This window comes from Misgurnus anguillicaudatus, chromosome 5 (assembly GCF_027580225.2).
Source record: "Misgurnus anguillicaudatus chromosome 5, ASM2758022v2, whole genome shotgun sequence".
NCBI classification, from domain to species: Eukaryota; Metazoa; Chordata; class Actinopteri; order Cypriniformes; family Cobitidae; genus Misgurnus; species Misgurnus anguillicaudatus.
In genome coordinates, this window is record NC_073341.2 from 41132584 (window position 1) to 41150819 (window position 18236).

The 18236-nt window shown below is 38.7% G+C and overlaps 3 protein-coding genes and 1 long non-coding RNA gene across 5 annotated transcripts; 2 read left to right on the plus strand and 2 right to left on the minus strand.

Annotated features, from left to right (window-relative positions):
• The first annotated feature begins 41 nt into the window (after positions 1 to 41).
• LOC129413590 (uncharacterized) lies at positions 42 to 3304 on the plus strand. The gene is made up of 3 exons (XR_012369756.1): positions 42 to 518; positions 2790 to 3048; positions 3128 to 3304. It is a non-coding gene; the product is annotated as an uncharacterized lncRNA (long non-coding RNA).
• On the minus strand, positions 2642 to 3897 carry sprb (sepiapterin reductase b). Its single transcript, XM_055167300.2, has 3 exons — positions 3570 to 3897; positions 3184 to 3474; positions 2642 to 2967 (listed from the first exon to the last, which is right to left on the minus strand). The coding sequence occupies exons 1-3, from the start codon at positions 3895 to 3897 to the stop codon at positions 2777 to 2779; spliced, it is 810 nt and encodes a 269-aa protein (XP_055023275.1). The 3' UTR covers positions 2642 to 2776.
• Positions 3898 to 5623: 1726 nt separating this feature from the next.
• Positions 5624 to 16027, plus strand: smyd1b (SET and MYND domain containing 1b). Of its 2 annotated transcripts, XM_055167298.2 has the most exons (10): positions 5624 to 5962; positions 7214 to 7390; positions 7574 to 7787; positions 7873 to 8003; positions 8466 to 8504; positions 11266 to 11461; positions 12610 to 12702; positions 13820 to 13983; positions 14755 to 14923; positions 15687 to 16027. In XM_055167298.2, exons 1-10 carry the CDS (start codon positions 5841 to 5843, stop codon positions 15840 to 15842), a joined length of 1461 nt encoding a protein of 486 aa, XP_055023273.1. In that variant the 5' UTR covers positions 5624 to 5840; the 3' UTR covers positions 15843 to 16027. The 2 variants fall into 2 exon arrangements, with proteins under 2 accessions (XP_055023273.1, XP_055023274.1); XM_055167299.2 differs by lacking the exon at positions 8466 to 8504 and having other exon boundaries at positions 5638 to 5962.
• A 338-nt stretch (positions 16028 to 16365) lies between these two features.
• On the minus strand, positions 16366 to 17998 carry LOC129413587 (fatty acid binding protein 1-B.1). The gene is made up of 4 exons (XM_055167303.2): positions 17840 to 17998; positions 17128 to 17300; positions 16590 to 16682; positions 16366 to 16497 (listed from the first exon to the last, which is right to left on the minus strand). The coding sequence occupies exons 1-4, from the start codon at positions 17904 to 17906 to the stop codon at positions 16444 to 16446; spliced, it is 387 nt and encodes a 128-aa protein (XP_055023278.1). The 5' UTR covers positions 17907 to 17998; the 3' UTR covers positions 16366 to 16443.
• Positions 17999 to 18236: the final 238 nt, after the last annotated feature.

Below are 18236 nucleotides of genomic sequence, written 5' to 3' on the forward strand. Positions count from 1 at the left end.
AGCGGATGCGTGTATCAGCTGAGACACACACCCACCTCCGCCCCGCCCCTCTGCCGTACGCCAGGAACGCCCCCAAAAGGCCAACGTCTCTGCGCTTGCGCACAGTGCGAACGGTTGGACTAGGCGCATGCGCAGTTTATGCCCCATGATCACCTGAACGCAAGACCTCAACTCATAAAGTATAGTTTTAAAAATATATTCATCAATTTTAGAAAATCACCCTGCTGCAAAAACTCGGCCTGGGCAAACTGGTACTAAACTAGTTTAGATGGTGGTCAAGTCCTTACGAAAGGTAGTCATGGGTTTTTTATGGTAAAAGTGTAGTAACCATGTTTTTTGGTGTATTGATTACTATTAGCAAAACCATGGGTTTACTAGACTAACCCTGTATCAGTTCTACATTTCTCATGTGTTATTTTTTGCACGTGTCATATCTCTCATCACCACAGGAGGTCATCAGCTGCATTAACAAACCAGCACGAGTCAAAGATGAAGGACAGTGCAGGTGCAAGATTAGGGTAAGTGTACCCATTATGCCCACTTTCAACTTTGACGTCAAATAATACAAAAGAAAATCATGTTTTATGCTGCTCATTATTTTAAGCAGTCCAGATTTGTGTTAGTTCCTTGATATTTTCCTTCCATGCCGATCACTTTGAGTAAACTCAGTAAACCTTACACAATTAAAGATGTCTCAAGAAGAACCTTTAGAAATCAACACATTTCTCCAATTTTTAGTCATTTCTTTGGTAAATGCATTGATATGATGTCAAATAGGACATCGATGTATTGTATGAACAAATAATACTTTATTATTTTATATCATTTTCCTTAAAATGAAAAATATTTTTTTTTATTAAAAAACAACTAACTGCTTATTAAGAGTGAAACAAACATGTGAAAGTCAAATGTAAGCAGGGAACCAGCCTGAGCTACACTTCACACCCATAAAGGGCAAAAAAGCATTTCAAGGACACTGCCACTCTCTAATACAATGTATACAGTATAAAACAGTGCTGCGTCATCACAAAAGTTTATCATTTCACATGCTTTCAGCCCTTGCCAACTTTAAAGAGCACCTGTTGTCCGATTCACGTTTTAAAATTTCCTTTGGTGTGTAAGTGTGTATTAGTTCATGTTAATGATACGCAAAAGGTACAAACCCCAAAGTAAACGATGATGTGAGTTAAATCTCTTTTCTTGGACTACAACAAACACACGGATTGGGCAACAGTTTACTTCCTGGGATTGGTGATGTAGACGAGACTGACATTATCATAATTCCTCCCGCTTGGACTCACAGCCTTTAAAGCCCGGGATTCACTGCACGATTACTGGCTTTCCCAGATGAAAGATTGCCATCGTGAAACAATCGTCACGATTTCTGTGATCGTGGCTCTTCATCGGTGGTCATATGTCGTACAATAAGAGAGGTTCAAAGACGGCCGTTTTCACGGTCTTGCGTCCAAAGATAGCCTACGACAGTTTTCTGACAGTGTCAGAAATTCGGCATGATCACCGTGCACAGTGTGTTTGCTGCTACGACCTGCGCCGGTATGTGTTTACCACGAGCGCATGCTGGTGACGTTGCGCAACGTGTGACGCTACCGCCGAAGCTTCCGTGTCATCATCGTACAGTCTACACGCCTCTCGTACCCGAGTTTAAACGATACATGTCGCACAGTGTGATAAGGTAATGATCTTATAGGAGGGCAAAAATCGTGCAGTGTATTTTGGGCTTAAGTTAACTCCGAATCTTTCAAACATGGTAAGGAGCGTCACATGTGTTTTTTGAACCACGCGATCACATTGTATTATACCAAATACACAAAATAACATGTTTTTTAGCAATGAAATAGGAGCACTTTAATATTTAAGCACAAGACTCCAAACAGATCTCAATGCAGTGCTCACAGAAGTTTTGTATCGCACTTGCCCAGAAGGCCACATCTCAAGACACAGTGCACAAATGCTACACAAGTTCATGTTTTTGCACTTGGACGGGCATATTTACACAAAATAATCTTAAAACACACTCTGGGCAATCGGAAGTGATCATCCCCATGTCCTATTTCCGGTTTATAAAAATGCACTCTTAAAGTGACAGTAGGTATAAATCTGATGCTGTCTGCTTCTAATGTTAATCATATATGAGAGAAAAAATCATTTATCTTGACTGATTAATTTTGTAACTTTAAAAAGGATTACTCTGCATTTAATTTACATACTGTAGTAAATACTACAATGTTAAAAAAACACTACATTTTACTTATTTTTTTTAACTGGCTGTGCAAGTCAATTTAACTACTGTAACTTTAGTTTTAAACTTCAGCTAGTAAAACATTAACTTATAAAAGCAAGTTTAAAATTGTTTAATTTAAAAAGTTAAAATAACATAAAATGCATATGTTGATATACATTCAAATCACATACTTTTTTTTTACAGTGTATGCAGTATTATTTTATTATTTGATTAATTAATTCAATTTCTGTACCTTGGACCTACCTGAAAAAACATGAAAAGCACTGTGTAGGGCACTATGATTTCCGCAATGTGGACAGAATCATGGAATCCAAGCACAAAAATGGAATTTACTGTACAACACGGAATGTTGTACATTGTTTTATTAAAATAGTCTGTGTCAAACGGCCATTAACCTTACTGAAAGACAAAGAATTAAACATGTCAACTACAAACACTAAATGTTGTGTGATTCATTTTACTTTAATTTACAAATAAATACATGATAAATAATTGTGTGATTTTAATGTTGTTCTATAACTCATAGAAGTCTATATGGGCCCCAGACGGGTATTCATTATTCAGCAGAAGTTTCATGAGTTTGTCCCCGGACTCCTCGCAGGAGAGCAGCTGTCCTTCAGAGAACATCGAGGAGAACGACAGACGGATCTTCAGGTCTCCAGAGAAACAGCGAGCTTGAAGCTGCATGTCTGTGTCCAGAGGACCTGTGGAACATATGGACAGAAACTTAATAAATAACCAGGGATTAACGAAGAGGTTACCCACTCTACCACATCTTAACTAGAGTGAGTTTTATTACATCACATATAGCAGGTCTGCCATCCATTGAACAATTACATTTACTAGATCAAATTATCCCCCTAGATAACATTTGGATTTGAATGTGTTCTGATGAAATATAACGCTGACCCAACACAAACCTGGAGCATAACTCAGCACTCTGACATCAGGTTCCTCCTCCGCCAACACCCGAAACATCATGTCACGGGCCGCTTTACCGGTACAGTACAGAACCCATGACGGAAGAGCCTTCAGCGCGCACAAAGAGCTGATGTTGACCACCGTCCGCTGGAGACCGACACGATGAGGAAATGCTTGTAAGACACCGGCTGTCAAGCTGAGCACACAGCTTACGTTGAGAGACAGATAACGGTTGACCTCAGCCGGGTCCGTGAACGACGACGCTAGCCGAGACACATCGCCCAATGATGCTGAAACCAAGACAGAGACGTATCGTCAGATATTTACTTACATCACAAGAAAAAGATGATTATTTATTATTGACCTTCTCCATGACCCTTCACACCTGCGTTGTTGATGAGAAGCACGTGGTCCATCTCAGATGAAGATGTTTCTTTAGCTGCCTGAATGGTCTTCTGGACCCCGTCCGTCTTCTCTAAATCTGCCTGCACACAACGGACAAACAGCTTTTTGTGTCCCTTGTTCAAAGCCATGATGTCCTCTTTCACTTTGTTCAGCTGATCGGCCGTTCTGGCCACCAGAATAAGAACGGACCTGGACTTCAACAGGCAGCTCAGCTGTAAGGCCAGCGTCCGGCCGTAACCTTTGGAAGCTCCTGTGATGATGCACAGAGCTCTTCCCAAATTCCTGCGTTCCTGAGAGATGGTTTCCATTATAGGAACCTGGAGAAAACCCTTGGAGAAGCTGCTTGTGAACGTTCAGTCAGATGAGGTCTCTCTGCAGTCGGAGGCTTTTATATTCAGCGTCTCTGAGACCAAAGTGAAACGGATTGTTTTTTTACACTCAAATGCTGATTCATAATGATGCATAAGCGTAGCGTAATCTACAAGAAAACAGATATTTATGTGTCGTGATGAAGGGAAATCAACACTATAGTCACTATTGTATGTGTGTGGTAATCTAACACAGTTAAGCGTGTCACGTCTTGTCTTGTAGGCATGTGCATAGATCATGCGGGAGACTCGTGGGACCAAGGACATGTATATGTAATATATAGTCAACTGTGACATATTAGACAGAAAACAAATTCTTTATATAGTGGTCTACCAGTAACATTTTTCAAAATTTGGGACCAAAAATTAAGACACTTTGACCTGACCATGTTTTGCTTAAAGGTTTCTTTAATTCAAAATATAACAAGCATGTAAATAAAGTGTTTTTAATGTTTTCCATGTTTGTCTGTAGAAATGTAATCAAATTTAAAATAATACTGCATGCACAGTATTATACTGTATAGTTTAAATTAAGTATATATTAAACCTTTTTGCAGTTATGAAAGTTAATCAGTTAAGACAAATTAATGATTTTTTTCTTTGGCCATTGTTTGATTAACATTAGAAACAGACAGCACAGCATACTTTATTTTGTTTTACTATATACATGTACATGTCCTTGTCCCCATTACTTTTAAGATGCCGGCTAAGCCCCTGTTTGTAGGGTTAATTTGTCTAAATTGGGTTTGCTTAATGCTGTCCCAAACTGAACTAAAAAAAGCCTGATTTTAATTTAGCAGATGCTCAAAAGTAACTCACAAATGAAAAACTACACACGTGATGATTTTTTACAGCATCAATGAAGAGAGTATATCACATTTTATTCTCTGTTAGGGCCTATGATTTTTTTGTCCTTAAAATCTTTATGGATTTTACTACTGTGAATATAAAAATAACCCAACAGTGTAACAGCATGCAGAGATCAAATTAAAGATTGTGAAGCACACAATCTGTGTCATTTGTTTAATATCCATCACTAATTGTGGGAGCATCAGATGTGGTCATGTGGAGATCAGGAGAATATTGAGACTCACACACAAACAAATATCACAGCAAATCATCAGGAATATAAAAATTAAATCATAATTATCACTTAGTCAACAGAATGAGACGGTTTAACTCCACTCGATCATTACCGTTTAAAAACTTTAATGTAAGATAAGTTTTGATTTGCTTGTTGTTGGCAGATTTCACACAAGACTTCAAACATTGATAAGCGCTCATAGAGAATGAGACGAGGTGTCTGTTGTGAATGAACCGTAATGAAAGACACTTTACTAAGTCAGTTTGTGACTGAATAATGAAATCACAATGATTGACTTTCTTTCATTTCAGGACCAACAGCTGAGTCACAATCTTCTGGATCTCTGTGAGAAGAAACCAGAACGTGACGGTGTGGAAGGGAAAATGCTGGAAGCAGGAGACACATGATGAAGTCCAGCGAGTGTCCGTGTGATGGCAGCTGTCTTCTGTCCCCCACACGTCTCTTGACTGGCGGCTCCAGCTGAGGGACAAAAATATCCTCCAGAATCTCCAATGAGAAGCTCTACGACTGGAAGAACCCATTTATGTAAAGTACAGGGACCCGTTTGCAACCAATTATGAGTTGTTAAAACGTCCAGCTGGCATTAGTGGATGCACTGATTCCTGTCCTTGACACAGAATTTGGGGGTGTAGAAGTCGCCCCTGTCTCGGTCATCTAACACCCCCCTGTCTCTGACTGTAAGATGGTACAGCTGAAGGGGGGTCGACTGTTTTATTAAGTGCCCGTCTGGCAAGAAACAAACCTCATTGACTGGAAGAAGACGGATCTGAGCGCAGATATGGAGTTTGTGGAAGTATTTGACTCTCCAGGAAAAGGCCGAGGTCTGCGGGCCACTAAAGAACTTTGGGCTGGAGATGTTTTATTTGCTGAACCTCCGTTTGCTTCGGTGGTCTTTGACAGGTAAGAGTATAATGAGAGCAGACTGCAGGGCCTTCAATAATCTCGAGTTCAGGGGTCTCCAACCTTTTTGTGAGCAAGGGCAACGACAATGGATAAAACTACTTTTTTGTTTTACTTGTTGATATGTTTTATCATTGTTTAAAGTGTTAACATTCATAAAAGAAGCCAGCAAATATCAGACTCTGAGAGGAAACCATGTTGGAGACCACTGCTCGGGTTATTTAAAGAAGGGCCGCATGACGTAAGAGCTGAAGATCTCGCTCCTAACTCTTTATCTCTTTATGTTTGCATTGAGTCTGTACAGGACATTCTGTACTGTCATGTTATGTGTGACTTGTGTGATGGGCTATTCATAACTGTAAATGATCAACTGTTTTTAGATCATTTGAGGAGAATTATCATGGATGGTTCCAGAAATAAACACATCAGACAACAGGCTATAGATTAAATGGGGCAGAGCAGAATCTGTGTCATCCACCACAACAAATCTGTTTTTAAATATATCCAGATACAAGCGTGGCACTGTAAACCTTTCAATGCAGTCTTTATGAAACATCATTTCCACAGATCACCATAAACAGATTTTGAAGAGATTTTTAATCTTGAATGAAAGTTGTAAGTCCTAGTAATACGTTTGAAATTACTATATGGAGAACAACGAATCTCTGGGTTCTCCGGTTTCTATTGCGGTCCAAAGACATGCAGGTCACGGGTGGGTGTATATGTGGGTGGGTAGGAGAGTGTGTGTGTCTCTGTGTATGCGTCTTTGTGTGCATGTGTGTGTGTGTGTGTGTGTGTGTGTGTCTGTGTGCCCTACTGAAAAATCCACCTAAGAAGCTGGTTTTTGCTGGTGTCCCAGCTTGGTTTTAGCTGGTATTGCTGGTGTAGCAAGCTGGTCTAGTTGTGTTTTGGTCATTTTTTAAGCTGGTCTAGCTGGACTTAGCTGGTCAGGCTGGAAGACCAGCTGACTTACCAGCTTGACCAGCTTTGCCAGGCTGGGAGGACCAGCCTAAACCAGCTACTGTGTGTGTGTGTGTGTGTCCCTGTGTGTGTTGTCCTGTTATGGACTGAACACCTGTCTCTGGTGTTTCCCTGCCTTTAGTTTAAGACTTCAGTACTCCATTGATGTTTTATTGGATCAGCACTAGAGTAAATGCATTGAGTTCAGTCATCACAATCTGAATGTAAGAGAGCTGTAAACACTGAACGAATGATGATGATGTCATGTGTGTTGTGTTTTCTCCGGTACAGTCACGCGGCCAGTGTTTGTCACAGCTGTTTTCGGCGTCAGGAGAAGCTCCAGCGCTGTGGACAGTGCAGGTTTGCGCAGTACTGCGACAGGACGTGTCAGCGTGCGGCCTGGGAGGAACACAAACTTGAATGTGCCGCCATTAAAAGCTACGGCAAAGCACCCAATGAAAATGTCCGGTAAGAGTCTGAAAGAGCTCACATTAAACATGAGTATACATCAGGGTTATTCATTGGGTTGTGAAAACATTTTAAATTCAGTTTGAACCGAGGTGGTCAGAATGTAAGGAACTATAATTAAAATTCAATACCTGCAGTAAAGGATAAAGTTTAAAAGTTTTGTGTGTGTGTGTGTGTGTTTAGTCTCGCCGCTCGTATCATGTGGCGTACAGATAAGCACGGCAGTATCGTCTCAGATCTACAGCTCAGTAGCCTGGATGAGTTAGAAGATCACCTCAATGACATCCCTGAGGAAGATCTCAAGGACTTCAAAGTCGACATCCACAATTTCTTAGACTACTGGCCTCGTTCCAGCAAACCTCACACAGTAGACAGCGTTTCACACGTCCTCGGAGTGGTAAGTCATGTTTCAGTCATGTTGAACTCATGCGGTCGTTGAGATGAGTCTGATCAGTACACGTGACTTTATCTTTTAATGTCAGATCAACTGTAATGGATTCATGGTGAGCGATCAGAGAGGGCTTCAGGCGGTGGGTGTCGGCTTGTTCCCAAATCTTTGTCTGGTCAACCACGACTGCTGGCCAAACTGCACCATTATCCTCAACAACGGCAAGTAAGTCACGCGTCCGTCCTCACACGTCAAAGGGAAGAGCGTGAGATCAGACAGGTGAAAGTCAGATTTCAGATGTGTAGAGGAAGTGAGAGTTTGAAGTGAAAGAGGTGGAAAATGTGAGACGCTCGTACGGGAATAACCCAGCGGTGGGATTCTTGTAATCTTCATGTTTGTGCTTTGGCCTGAGAGGAGTTCATCTTTCTCAACACAAGTTTAGGTTTGTTAGGAAACAAAGAGATGTTCTTATAAATCATAATTCATCCGGTTTATTAAAACACTGATGTGTGTATGTGAATTTACATCATCAATTGTATTTCTATATTTGTAACCGCTGCTGTGATTCTTCTCCTCGGTGGTTGTTTTGTTGTTGATCTCTGTCCTGTCTCCAGTTGAATCTCTTTCCTTCAGTCTTTGGTACAGACAGATAGAGAGAAACAAACAGCTTGTTTATTTGTCTTTCAGTCAATCGGCTCTTGATACAGCGTATCACTCACAGAAGAGGTGGGTGTCAGATCCTCCTTATCATCATCTTCAATCAACTACCCAAACACAGCCCACTGCTATTAACATCAATATTTTAACAACTATTTTTGTGCCTTAAAGGGATATTATTTACTCACTATCATGACCTTTAATACCTGTATGACCGACTGTCTTCAGTGGAAACCAAAGGAAACCCAGCAAGCAAAAACCGAGACAATGAAATGACGAATACCCAATATAGTCCAGCTATGAGTAACCCACCTCTACCCTAAATAACCTTGAATTTGGTTACAAGCGAGTCTTGTATTCCATCATGTATGCAAAGTCAACAGGTGTTCAAGGTGTTTGCTTTCATTTCTTTTACATGGTCAAAGTTTATACGCATCGTTTATTCTTGGGCTATGGTTAGATGTCGATAAGACATTCACTGACACTGACAGCCCAAATTTTTCCTTGTTTAGATAGAATCAGAGCTTTGAACCAGATTTTTTTCCCCAGTTGGTTCGTTCCGAACAGAAACAGTATTTTAACGTTTCCGGTTTTCGATTCAACTCTAAAATTGACGTTCCTGAACCGGTTAGAACAAAAAAATAAAGTTCCCCAACCGGTTAATAACGTTCCATGTCAGCTGTGGGACATACAAATAAGTAGGCTGATCATTAGGACATTAAACTTAAATTATTACTCTACATAACATAAGTCTTTATCTTGTCATCAAACATTAAAAAAGTCTACATTAGGTAAGCGGCATAACTGTAATTCTGACATGCCTACATTTGTTTCAGCATTATACATGAATTAAGACAAGGACAATTTCTGCCATGTCGTCTATTGGCAAACAACTTAAACAAATGTTTTATTAGAAAAAGAATACTGTGATATTTCGAGATCATTTTGTTTGTATGTGTCCTGTCAAGAACAGAAAAATTGTTCGCTTGCTTTTTGAAACGCGTCTCTCCGTGTTTGCACTTTTGAGTGCACCTAAACACACACACACACACACAGAGACGGAGGACGAAATCCAAACAGCGCTTCGGTAAGAAGATGCAGCATAAACAGTCGCTCCACATAAAGTGAAAATTATGTTGTTTTTCATTGCTTTATTCCCAAAATGTATTTTAAAGGAAATGTATTTTTTGGGATAATCACGTTTGATTGGAGTTGGACCGGACACATTCAACCGCATGTGCGTCTGTGCATACAGAAAATTGCTCATTTTAACGTCAGTTTGTGGTTAAATTGTTTAAAATCACTTAAGTGTTAACATTTGCAAGCCTTTGAAACACGTGCAAAAGATCAAATTTATCCACGCCACTAATTAGTATTAAAAAAAAAAACTTGAGATACTTGGTAGCCTACAATATTTACCCATTTATGATTGAGCATTAGAGACTTGGGCTTGAGTAAGTTAGGCTACTTGCTGGTGGCAAGCTTCTCATTTCTCCGATGAGTCAACGACGACCGAAAGTGAATTCACAGAGTATTGCACAAAAATCTTGTCGAAGAAGGAAAAATATAACAGTATTAACCGGTTACCATTATTTTAAATAAACGAACATATATTTTTGAAAAGTTTCTGGTTTCTTTTCTGTTCCTTGCAAAACATCAAAAGTTTCTGGTTTTCGTTTAGTGAACCGGTTCAAAGCCTTGGCTAGAATTGCTTGCTGGTTAGGTTGAGAACGTCACTCTTTTCCATCTTGATAGCAAACATTTACCAGAGACCGTCAGGTCCAATCGGTTGACTTATTCTCTGTATGACATCATTTTTGGCGATTTTCCATGAAAGCAGAAAAGTCATACAGGACACATGAAGGTCTTTTTCTATTAGTTGTACTGTTGCTGATGGGTAGTTGGTTCATTTGTTCTCACCTCTAATCTCTTCAACACCTAATTCAACAGATCCTCTCAGCACATTTGTGACTCCACAGCTGTTATAACTAAATGCTCCTCTTTACAACTCTATTGTGGTGTTAACACTTGGCGTTTTGGTCAATCAGATGACACGTTGACGACGCTAAAGACAGGTGTACACGGGGTATAAAACATTTTGAGCTCATCCACTTCTGACCACATTCAAAGGTAGTCGAAAACGCATTGCATTTATGATGAAGACGCTCATGTGGTCGAATGTGTTTGAACAAAACACTGCCTATTGATCTAACGTGTAATGTTTTTACATCGGCCCTGACTTCTAGCGCAAACACACAGTGTACAGGGCCGTCTTTTGGCTTTCATTGATAAAACTAAAGTGTCTAAAAAATAATTTACTCTAAAAAAACCTCTTGTAAAAAACTTTGTACAGCATGTTTACTAACAACACAAGCAGCGGACTCTGACATAATATTAGTGCATGTCAATTTAAACCTGCTGGTGTTTTAATGACTCACCTACAAACCATCTCCTCGAAGGACAAAAAGTGGCCAAAAGAGAAACACAAGGTGTGAACGGACATGAGTCTTTCTCGTCCACTTGTGATCCGATCGACCAAAACGCATCTTAATATCAGGTGTAAATGTGCTCGAAGTGACTTTATCTGTCAGAAATCTGTCTGTCCTTTCAAGCACTGCTGTCAGATGAAGTTCTGGTCTTGTATATGATCTCGGTCTATATACAAAATATCCACGTCTCTCACCTTTAGGTTTGCAGCAGCTAGCGATTCGTCATTTAGTATGAGTGTTGTCTGTCCTCTGTATATGTTTGATCTCCATTAGTCTGTCTGGTGGTCTAATGATGAACCTGCGTTCTGCTCTTAATTCTGTCATTTTGCCTCGGCTCACAGGATCGAGCTGCGTGCGCTGGGTAAAATCAGTCCTGGAGAAGAAGTGACCGTGTCTTATGTGGACTATCTGAACCTGTCTGAAGATCGCAGACGTCTTCTGAAGCAGCAGTATTTCTTCGACTGCACCTGTGAACATTGCACCAACAAAACCAAAGATGACCTGAAGATGGCCGGAGCCGTGGTGGATGAAGTCCCGGTACATTCACTCGATCACATTTATCACTCATACGCCTGTGTCAGACTAAATCACAAAATCTCATTCATCTGACTTTCATGCATCAGTTGAATGTTTAATATGATTGAATCTAATGCTGATGTTTGGTTTCCCAGAAACGGTTTAGATTACTCCAAGATTAGGGTTTAGTTATATTAGGACATTTAAGTCGTTTTTACAAACATAGCTTACAAAAAACAATACTGGTGTGCATCTTGAAACAAAACAATGCCACTGATAGATGTTAAAATATGCTGTTTTCAGTTAAGACAGATCAAACAAGCACTTTAGTCTGGGGTTAGATTTAAGCCCTGTCTGGGAAACTTTAAAGAGGACATTTTTTAAAGATTTTTTCCCCAGAGTATGTATGTGAAGTTTTAACTCAAAATACCCCACACAGATCATTTATTATAAGATGTTAAAATTCACACTTTGTAGATGTGCTGTTTTTAGGTGTGTCCTTTAACATGCAAATGAGCTGATCTCTACACTAAATGTCAGTGCTGTGGTTGGATAGTGCAGATTAAGGGGCGGTATTATTATAATAAGATCCCCTTCTGACATCACAAGGGGAGACAAATTTCAATAACCTATTTTTTTCACATGCTTGCAGAGAATGGTTTACCAAAACTAAGTTACTGCATTGATCTTTTTTTCACATTTTCTAAGTTGATACAAGCACTGGGGTCCCAATTATAGAACTTAAACATGAAAAAAGTCCCTTTAAAGTAAAGATGTTATAGTTTATGTACAAACATAAAGCAGAAGAGTATGGTTCTTCATAAATGTGTTTGTATACTAAAACATAAGTGTTAAATGTAAATGACTCCTCATGAATGCTTCTCACAGGCTTGTACACGACTAAAATAAAGTAAGGGATAGACCGTGACCAGCAGCACTCACGCGTCTATCTGAAGTCTTGAGAGATTAGTCAGGGGTTAAATATAGTAGCCATTGAGTTTAGCCGAGATAAGAGACACATCAGGAGGAATCTGAAACCTTCAGTGAAAGTGAAAACCATTCTGTACTCTATGTTCACACAAGTGTAATAGTGTAACTGTAGTTTAAAACTGCTTCAGAGTGAGTAATGGATTTTTAATGTTGTCTTATATTTTGTTTCTGTTCTGAAGGTACCAGAAGAGAAGGTCAAAGAAATAACAGAATACAGTCGACAGATGTTGGAGAAGATGGAAAAGGCTCGGCTTGATGCAAACTACAATGAGGTATGAATGAGTTTTCCAGTAGACACTGACTGACATGATGAAGAAAACTCATAGCTGCTGTTATTTGATGTGATACTGTCGACATGAAGAGCTGTAGAGACTAATCTGATTGACTAGCAGCTTTAAAACAGAAGTTAAAGGATTACTCCACTTTCAGAAAAATCAAATCCAGAGAATTTACTCACCACGTCATCCAAGATCTTTATGTCTTTCTTTCTTCAGTTGACAAGAAATTAAGTTTTTTGAGGAAAACATTCCAGGATTTTTCTCCATACAGAGGACTTTAGTGGACCTCAACAGTTTACAGTTTCAATGCAGCTTCAAAGACGATCCCAACTGACCCATAAGGGTCTTATCTAGAGAAACTACAGCGCCTGTATAAATGAGACCGTATCGAATGGTGCTCCTTAAAGGTGCAGTGTGTAAATTTTAGTGGCATCTAGTGGTGAGGTTGTGAATTGCAACCAACGGCTCAGTCCACTGCTCACCCATCGCATTTGAAACACATAGAGAAGCTACGGTAGCCACCCTTGGACAAACAAGTCATCATTGGAGACAACTTAGTAAAAAAAGTTTGTCCGTTAAGGGCTTCTGTAGAAATATGTCGGCTCAAAATGGCGACTTCCATGTAAGGGGACCCTCGGTGTGTGAAGATAAAAACTTCTCATTCTAAGGTAATAAACTCATAAATTCATTATGAAAGGTCTTTATACACCCCTGATCATGTAGTTTTATATATTATTTTGCATTTCTGTCAAAAGATCTCTCTGAAAATTACACACTGCACCTTTAAATGTATAGTTCACCCAAAAATCTAAAAAATGTTCTCATGTCTTTACAAACCTGTATAAATGTCTTTGTTCTGATGACCACAAAGGAAGATATTTGAGGAATGTTTGTAACCAAACCGTTTATGAGCCCCATTCACTTCCATAGTAGGAAAAATAATACTATGGAACTGAATGGGGCTCACAAACGGTTTAATTAAAAAGACGAAGGTGTTAAGTATAAAGGCTTTATCTCTGTGGAGACTCGTGCTGCTGAGAGTATATATAAGGTTTTGAGAGTTCAGCAGGAGGATCAGTCTCTGATTCTTTCATCTCTGATGTTTGTGTAGGTGGTGAAGATCTGCAGAGAGTGTGTGGAGAAACAGGAGAACGTCCTGGCCGACACTCACATCTATCAGCTGAGGATGTGGAGCACGCTCAGTGAGGTTCTGTCTTATCTGCAGTTCTTTGAGGAGGCATCTACTTACGCACGCAAGATGGTGGAGGGATACCTGTGAGTGTGTGTTGTGCTGGAGTCAAACAGACATTTTTCATCTTTGAGCATCATAATAGTATATCTAAAAGTTTTACCTGTCACAGTAGTAACTTCTTCATGCTTTATAACTGCTGGAATGTAACTCGACACTCCTGCCTCATTTAGTATAAGAATATGCAAATTAGTCCCCGCCTCCACTCTGTCGCATCACCTTGGACCATAGATATATATGAAAATAGATGCTACATGTGTCAGTTTCAGACACCTAACTGCCAGGTCTGGTTTCACACAAAGCATACATGAACTCCACGTTTGCAGCGCTAATTTTTTTAGCACTAATGTTAACAGGTTAAATGATGAATTGCACATTGTTTGTCTTAAAGCATATAAAAAACACCACATAGACATATAAACAACAACAACTCGATTTTTTACCGCACGTGGGACTTTAACTATGCATTCTCACCAGATGGGTATTAAGCGAATAAATCACGCTATTCGCACTTAGTTGGACGCTTAAAGGTATAGCGGAGGATTTTCTTGAATTTTAGAAAAGAACCGCCTTCTCCACTTTTTAAAAAATGCAATTGGGCAACACTCCTGATGGACAACTAGGAGGACCAATAGTCTTGATGATCCACCCAGAAAAAGAAAATCCTCAGCAATACCTTTAAACATTTAAAGTTAATTTGCTTCATTCATGCATGAAAATTTGATTTGAAAACACTGAATTTGCCAGCTTTAGCTGTGTGTGAATGCATCATAAGAGTGTTTTTTATGTTATAACAGGAAGTTGTATCATCCAAACAACGCTCAGTTGGGAATGGCCACAATGAGAGCTGGAGTGACACACTGGCAGGCTGGAAACATCGAAGTCGGTCATGGCATGATCTGTAAGGCCTATGCTATTCTGATGATCACACACGGGCCGACCCATCCTATCACCAAAGACCTGGAGGTAAGAAACTTTGCTTGAAGAAACAAAAAGGGCGCAGTGATAAACAGAACCGTTGGGTGAAGCGGACATATAGCCGTGTTTTATCGTGAATAAAGCACACCTACTGTATTGATCAGAATCAATGATTGGAACTAACCGTTTTATAAAATAGTTCAATGAAGGGCTGTGCAATTAATCGAAATACTAATTGGGATTACAATTACAGAAGAATCAATTACATTATCGTCAAAAGCCTCATTTACAGCTCTCCATTTGTGCAGCAGTATGTTTGGGCACCAAATACAATCATGCATCAGAGATCTTATCATGTATAAGTTGACGTGTACTTTAGCCATTCATTTTGGATTTTTTACTAAACTGTAAAAATTGAAAAGTTGGATCAACTCAAAAAAATATTTCAATTGGTAACACCCAAAAGATTTAATTTATTCAACTTAAAATTTCCTTTTAGTTTTACCCTAACGTCAAAATTTTAAGGTGTTACCAATTAAAGTATTTGATCCAACTTTTCACTTTTTACAGAATAAGAACATAACTGTTATAATTATTTGTTATTTACATTGATTTATTTAGTTTTTTTAAAGTTATAAAACATTACAAAACATCAATGTAAAATCTATTAATCAACAAGACAAAATCACAATTACAATATCAAGGTAAATAATCAGCAATTATGATTTTTTTTGTGTCATATTCGTGCAGCTGTAGTTGAATGTTCATAGTTGGACTGTAGTGTTGAATTGAGTTTATTTGCTTCTATCAGGCCATGCGCATGCAGACAGAGATGGAGCTGCGCATGTTTAAACAGAACGAGTACGTTTATCACTCGATGCGTGAGGCGGCGCTGAAGAACCAACCCATGAGGATGATGGCAGAACCGGCCAATGAGAGCATCAAAAATCTGTTCCGCAGGAAGTGACCTTACACACCCAATGACATCAGCAGCCCTCCACACACTGTATATGACTGCACACGTACTACTCGTTTAGATATTTAGAGATTTATTGGAAACACTTCTTTAAATGTCATATGGATTGTTTTTGAGTTTCATTATAAATTGTAAAAAGTTTTATAATTAAAGTTTTATCAGGTTTGAAAGTGTTACATTTGTGGTTTGGTTTTCATTGTTCTCCAGCATCACATAAACTTAAAGAACCGTGTATCATAATGGATTTGGTTATGATTTGCTGAAGCATCAACATAAAGCGACCTTCACTAATGCAGTACAGAGATATAAAATGAGCTCGTTTGATCCTCACATGATCTGAAATGAAAAGATCTTAAACTTTAAATGATGTTACTTTTGCATATTTTGTATTTATAAAAATCTGAGCACAGTTGAGATGAAACAATAAGGAGGAGATTTTGAGATCTGAAAAGCAGGAGGCTTTTTGCTCTCTGTTTAAATATATTACATTAAAATTCAAACACACACACACAACTCTTACAATATTTCACTTTAATAAAAAAGTTGTTTTTATTCTTTTAACAGCTTGCTCTTTCTAATGGAGAGTTTGTGTTCATGCCACACGTTTGCTGGTCCTCTTATAGACAATGTTACCCATAGTCAAGGTCTGAAACAGAAAACAGCATCATCTTATTTGAGAAAAGTCATTGTATGATGTCATATTGTTTGTCGTGTAGAATGAATCTGCTTTCTACTCACATTGACAATAGTGTTGGCGTCCACGAGCTCTGTGACGGATGTGACTTTGTCCAGAGTGACTGTGAGTTTGTTGCCATCTTTTTTCACCACAGTCTTGAACGACAGACAGACATGAGATTATCCTCAATATTAATCCTCAATTTGTGTTAAACACGTTCTTTCTGTAGTTCATTTGTAGTCTCTAAAGCAGTGGTTCTCAAACCTTTTTCCACATGTGGCCCCCCTTGTGTACGGTGCATTCCTTCGCGACTCCCCCAAAGAAAATGTATGACAAAAACTGTTCTAAAATGTAACATTTAAATTAAACAAAACATATTAAGTTATACAAAGTAGTGCTTGCGGGTTAGTAGCCTTATTTTTTTTAAGGTTTAATTAGACAGAATTCATGATATTTGAATGTATTTTATAAAATGTTATAAAACTGGGGTCCCAGGCACCATCTTGCGGCCCCCCTGGGGGCCCCGGACCCCAGTTTGAGAACCACTGCTCTAAAGCATATCATTATTGCACACAAACGCTTTTAGGAAGAAAGACCTACCTTAATTTTTCCTCCTATGAGGCTTTCTAACTCAGTCTCTTTTCCGATGGTAAAAGTGTTGCTCAGGACTTTCGGTCCAGTCGTTACAGTGACTTTAAATTCATCTCCATTCTGTTCAATCTCAGACACACTTTTAAGATCTTTGCCGGCCTCGATGTGTTCATCAGGAAGACCTGCAGGACATGTAAAGCCGTTAGATGTGCATATACTTATGTGTTTCATTTAAAGACAATTACTTCACATTTCTATTTATTTACAGCTGTTATATAAACCTATACAGCTCAGGCGTAATCACTGCAAAAAATGACTTTCTTACTTCGTATTTTTGTCTTGTTTTCAGTACAAACATCTAAAAATTCTCAAATCGAGATGCATTTTCTTGATGGCCAAATTACCTAAGAATAAGTTTAGTTTTTAAACAAAAAATATACAATTTTAGTGAATTTTTGCTTAAAACAAGCAAAAAAAATCTGCCAATGGGGTAAAAATGCTAATCTTGAGGATTTTTCTTTGCTTTTTTGGCACAAAATTCACTTAAATGAAGTTTTTAGACAAAAAATATCAAATGTATTTTTTAGGTCATGTTGCTCGTTAAGAAAATGCATCTTGATTTAAGAATTTGTAGATATTTGTACTGAAAACAAGACAAAAAGACTAAGAAAGTCATTTTTTTTTGCAGTGATGAAAGAAAGAAAGAAAGAAAGAAACTCACCAATGGCCTTCATGAACTCCACAAACCCCTCCTGACTTTCCAGTTGATATTTCCCAGTGAAAGACATGGTGAGATGTGGAGTAAAAGTAGAGTAACTGATTTAAAAGACTCTTATATGCAGAGATTTATAATTATTAACCAGAGAGGACGATTCTGATTGGTTGATTTCTATGAAATCATTTGTCTGAAGAAGTTCTAAGAGCATATTATGGTCATTGAAGGCCCAACACTAATCTGATCATGGCCTTAGACTTTGTCCTTTTTACTACGACATCACATGTTATCAAACTTCATGAAATGACAGATGCCGCTGTTGCAGACGTTTTGTTGCATGATGTAATATTGATGCTTTCACACATGAAAGAAACTTGAAACTGTCCTGAATGATTGTATGTTT

Coding starts and splice junctions, on each gene's coding strand:
- sprb (XM_055167300.2), bottom strand. CDS start 3,897: ATGGAAACCATCTCTCAGGAACGCAGGAATTTGGGAAGAGCTCTGTGC. Junction 3,475..3,569: donor GCTTCTCATCAACAACGCAG/GTGTGAAGGGTC, acceptor TCTTGGTTTCAG/CATCATTGGGCGATGTGTCT. Junction 2,968..3,183: donor AGTGCTGAGTTATGCTCCAG/GTTTGTGTTGGG, acceptor TATGTTCCACAG/GTCCTCTGGACACAGACATG.
- smyd1b (XM_055167298.2), top strand. CDS start 5,841: ATGGAGTTTGTGGAAGTATTTGACTCTCCAGGAAAAGGCCGAGGTCTG. Junction 5,963..7,213: donor GCTTCGGTGGTCTTTGACAG/GTAAGAGTATAA, acceptor TCTCCGGTACAG/TCACGCGGCCAGTGTTTGTC. Junction 8,004..8,465: donor ATTATCCTCAACAACGGCAA/GTAAGTCACGCG, acceptor TTTGTCTTTCAG/TCAATCGGCTCTTGATACAG.
- LOC129413587 (XM_055167303.2), bottom strand. CDS start 17,906: ATGTCTTTCACTGGGAAATATCAACTGGAAAGTCAGGAGGGGTTTGTG. Junction 16,683..17,127: donor TCATAGGAGGAAAAATTAAG/GTAGGTCTTTCT, acceptor CTGTCGTTCAAG/ACTGTGGTGAAAAAAGATGG. Junction 16,498..16,589: donor ACGCCAACACTATTGTCAAT/GTGAGTAGAAAG, acceptor TTTCTGTTTCAG/ACCTTGACTATGGGTAACAT.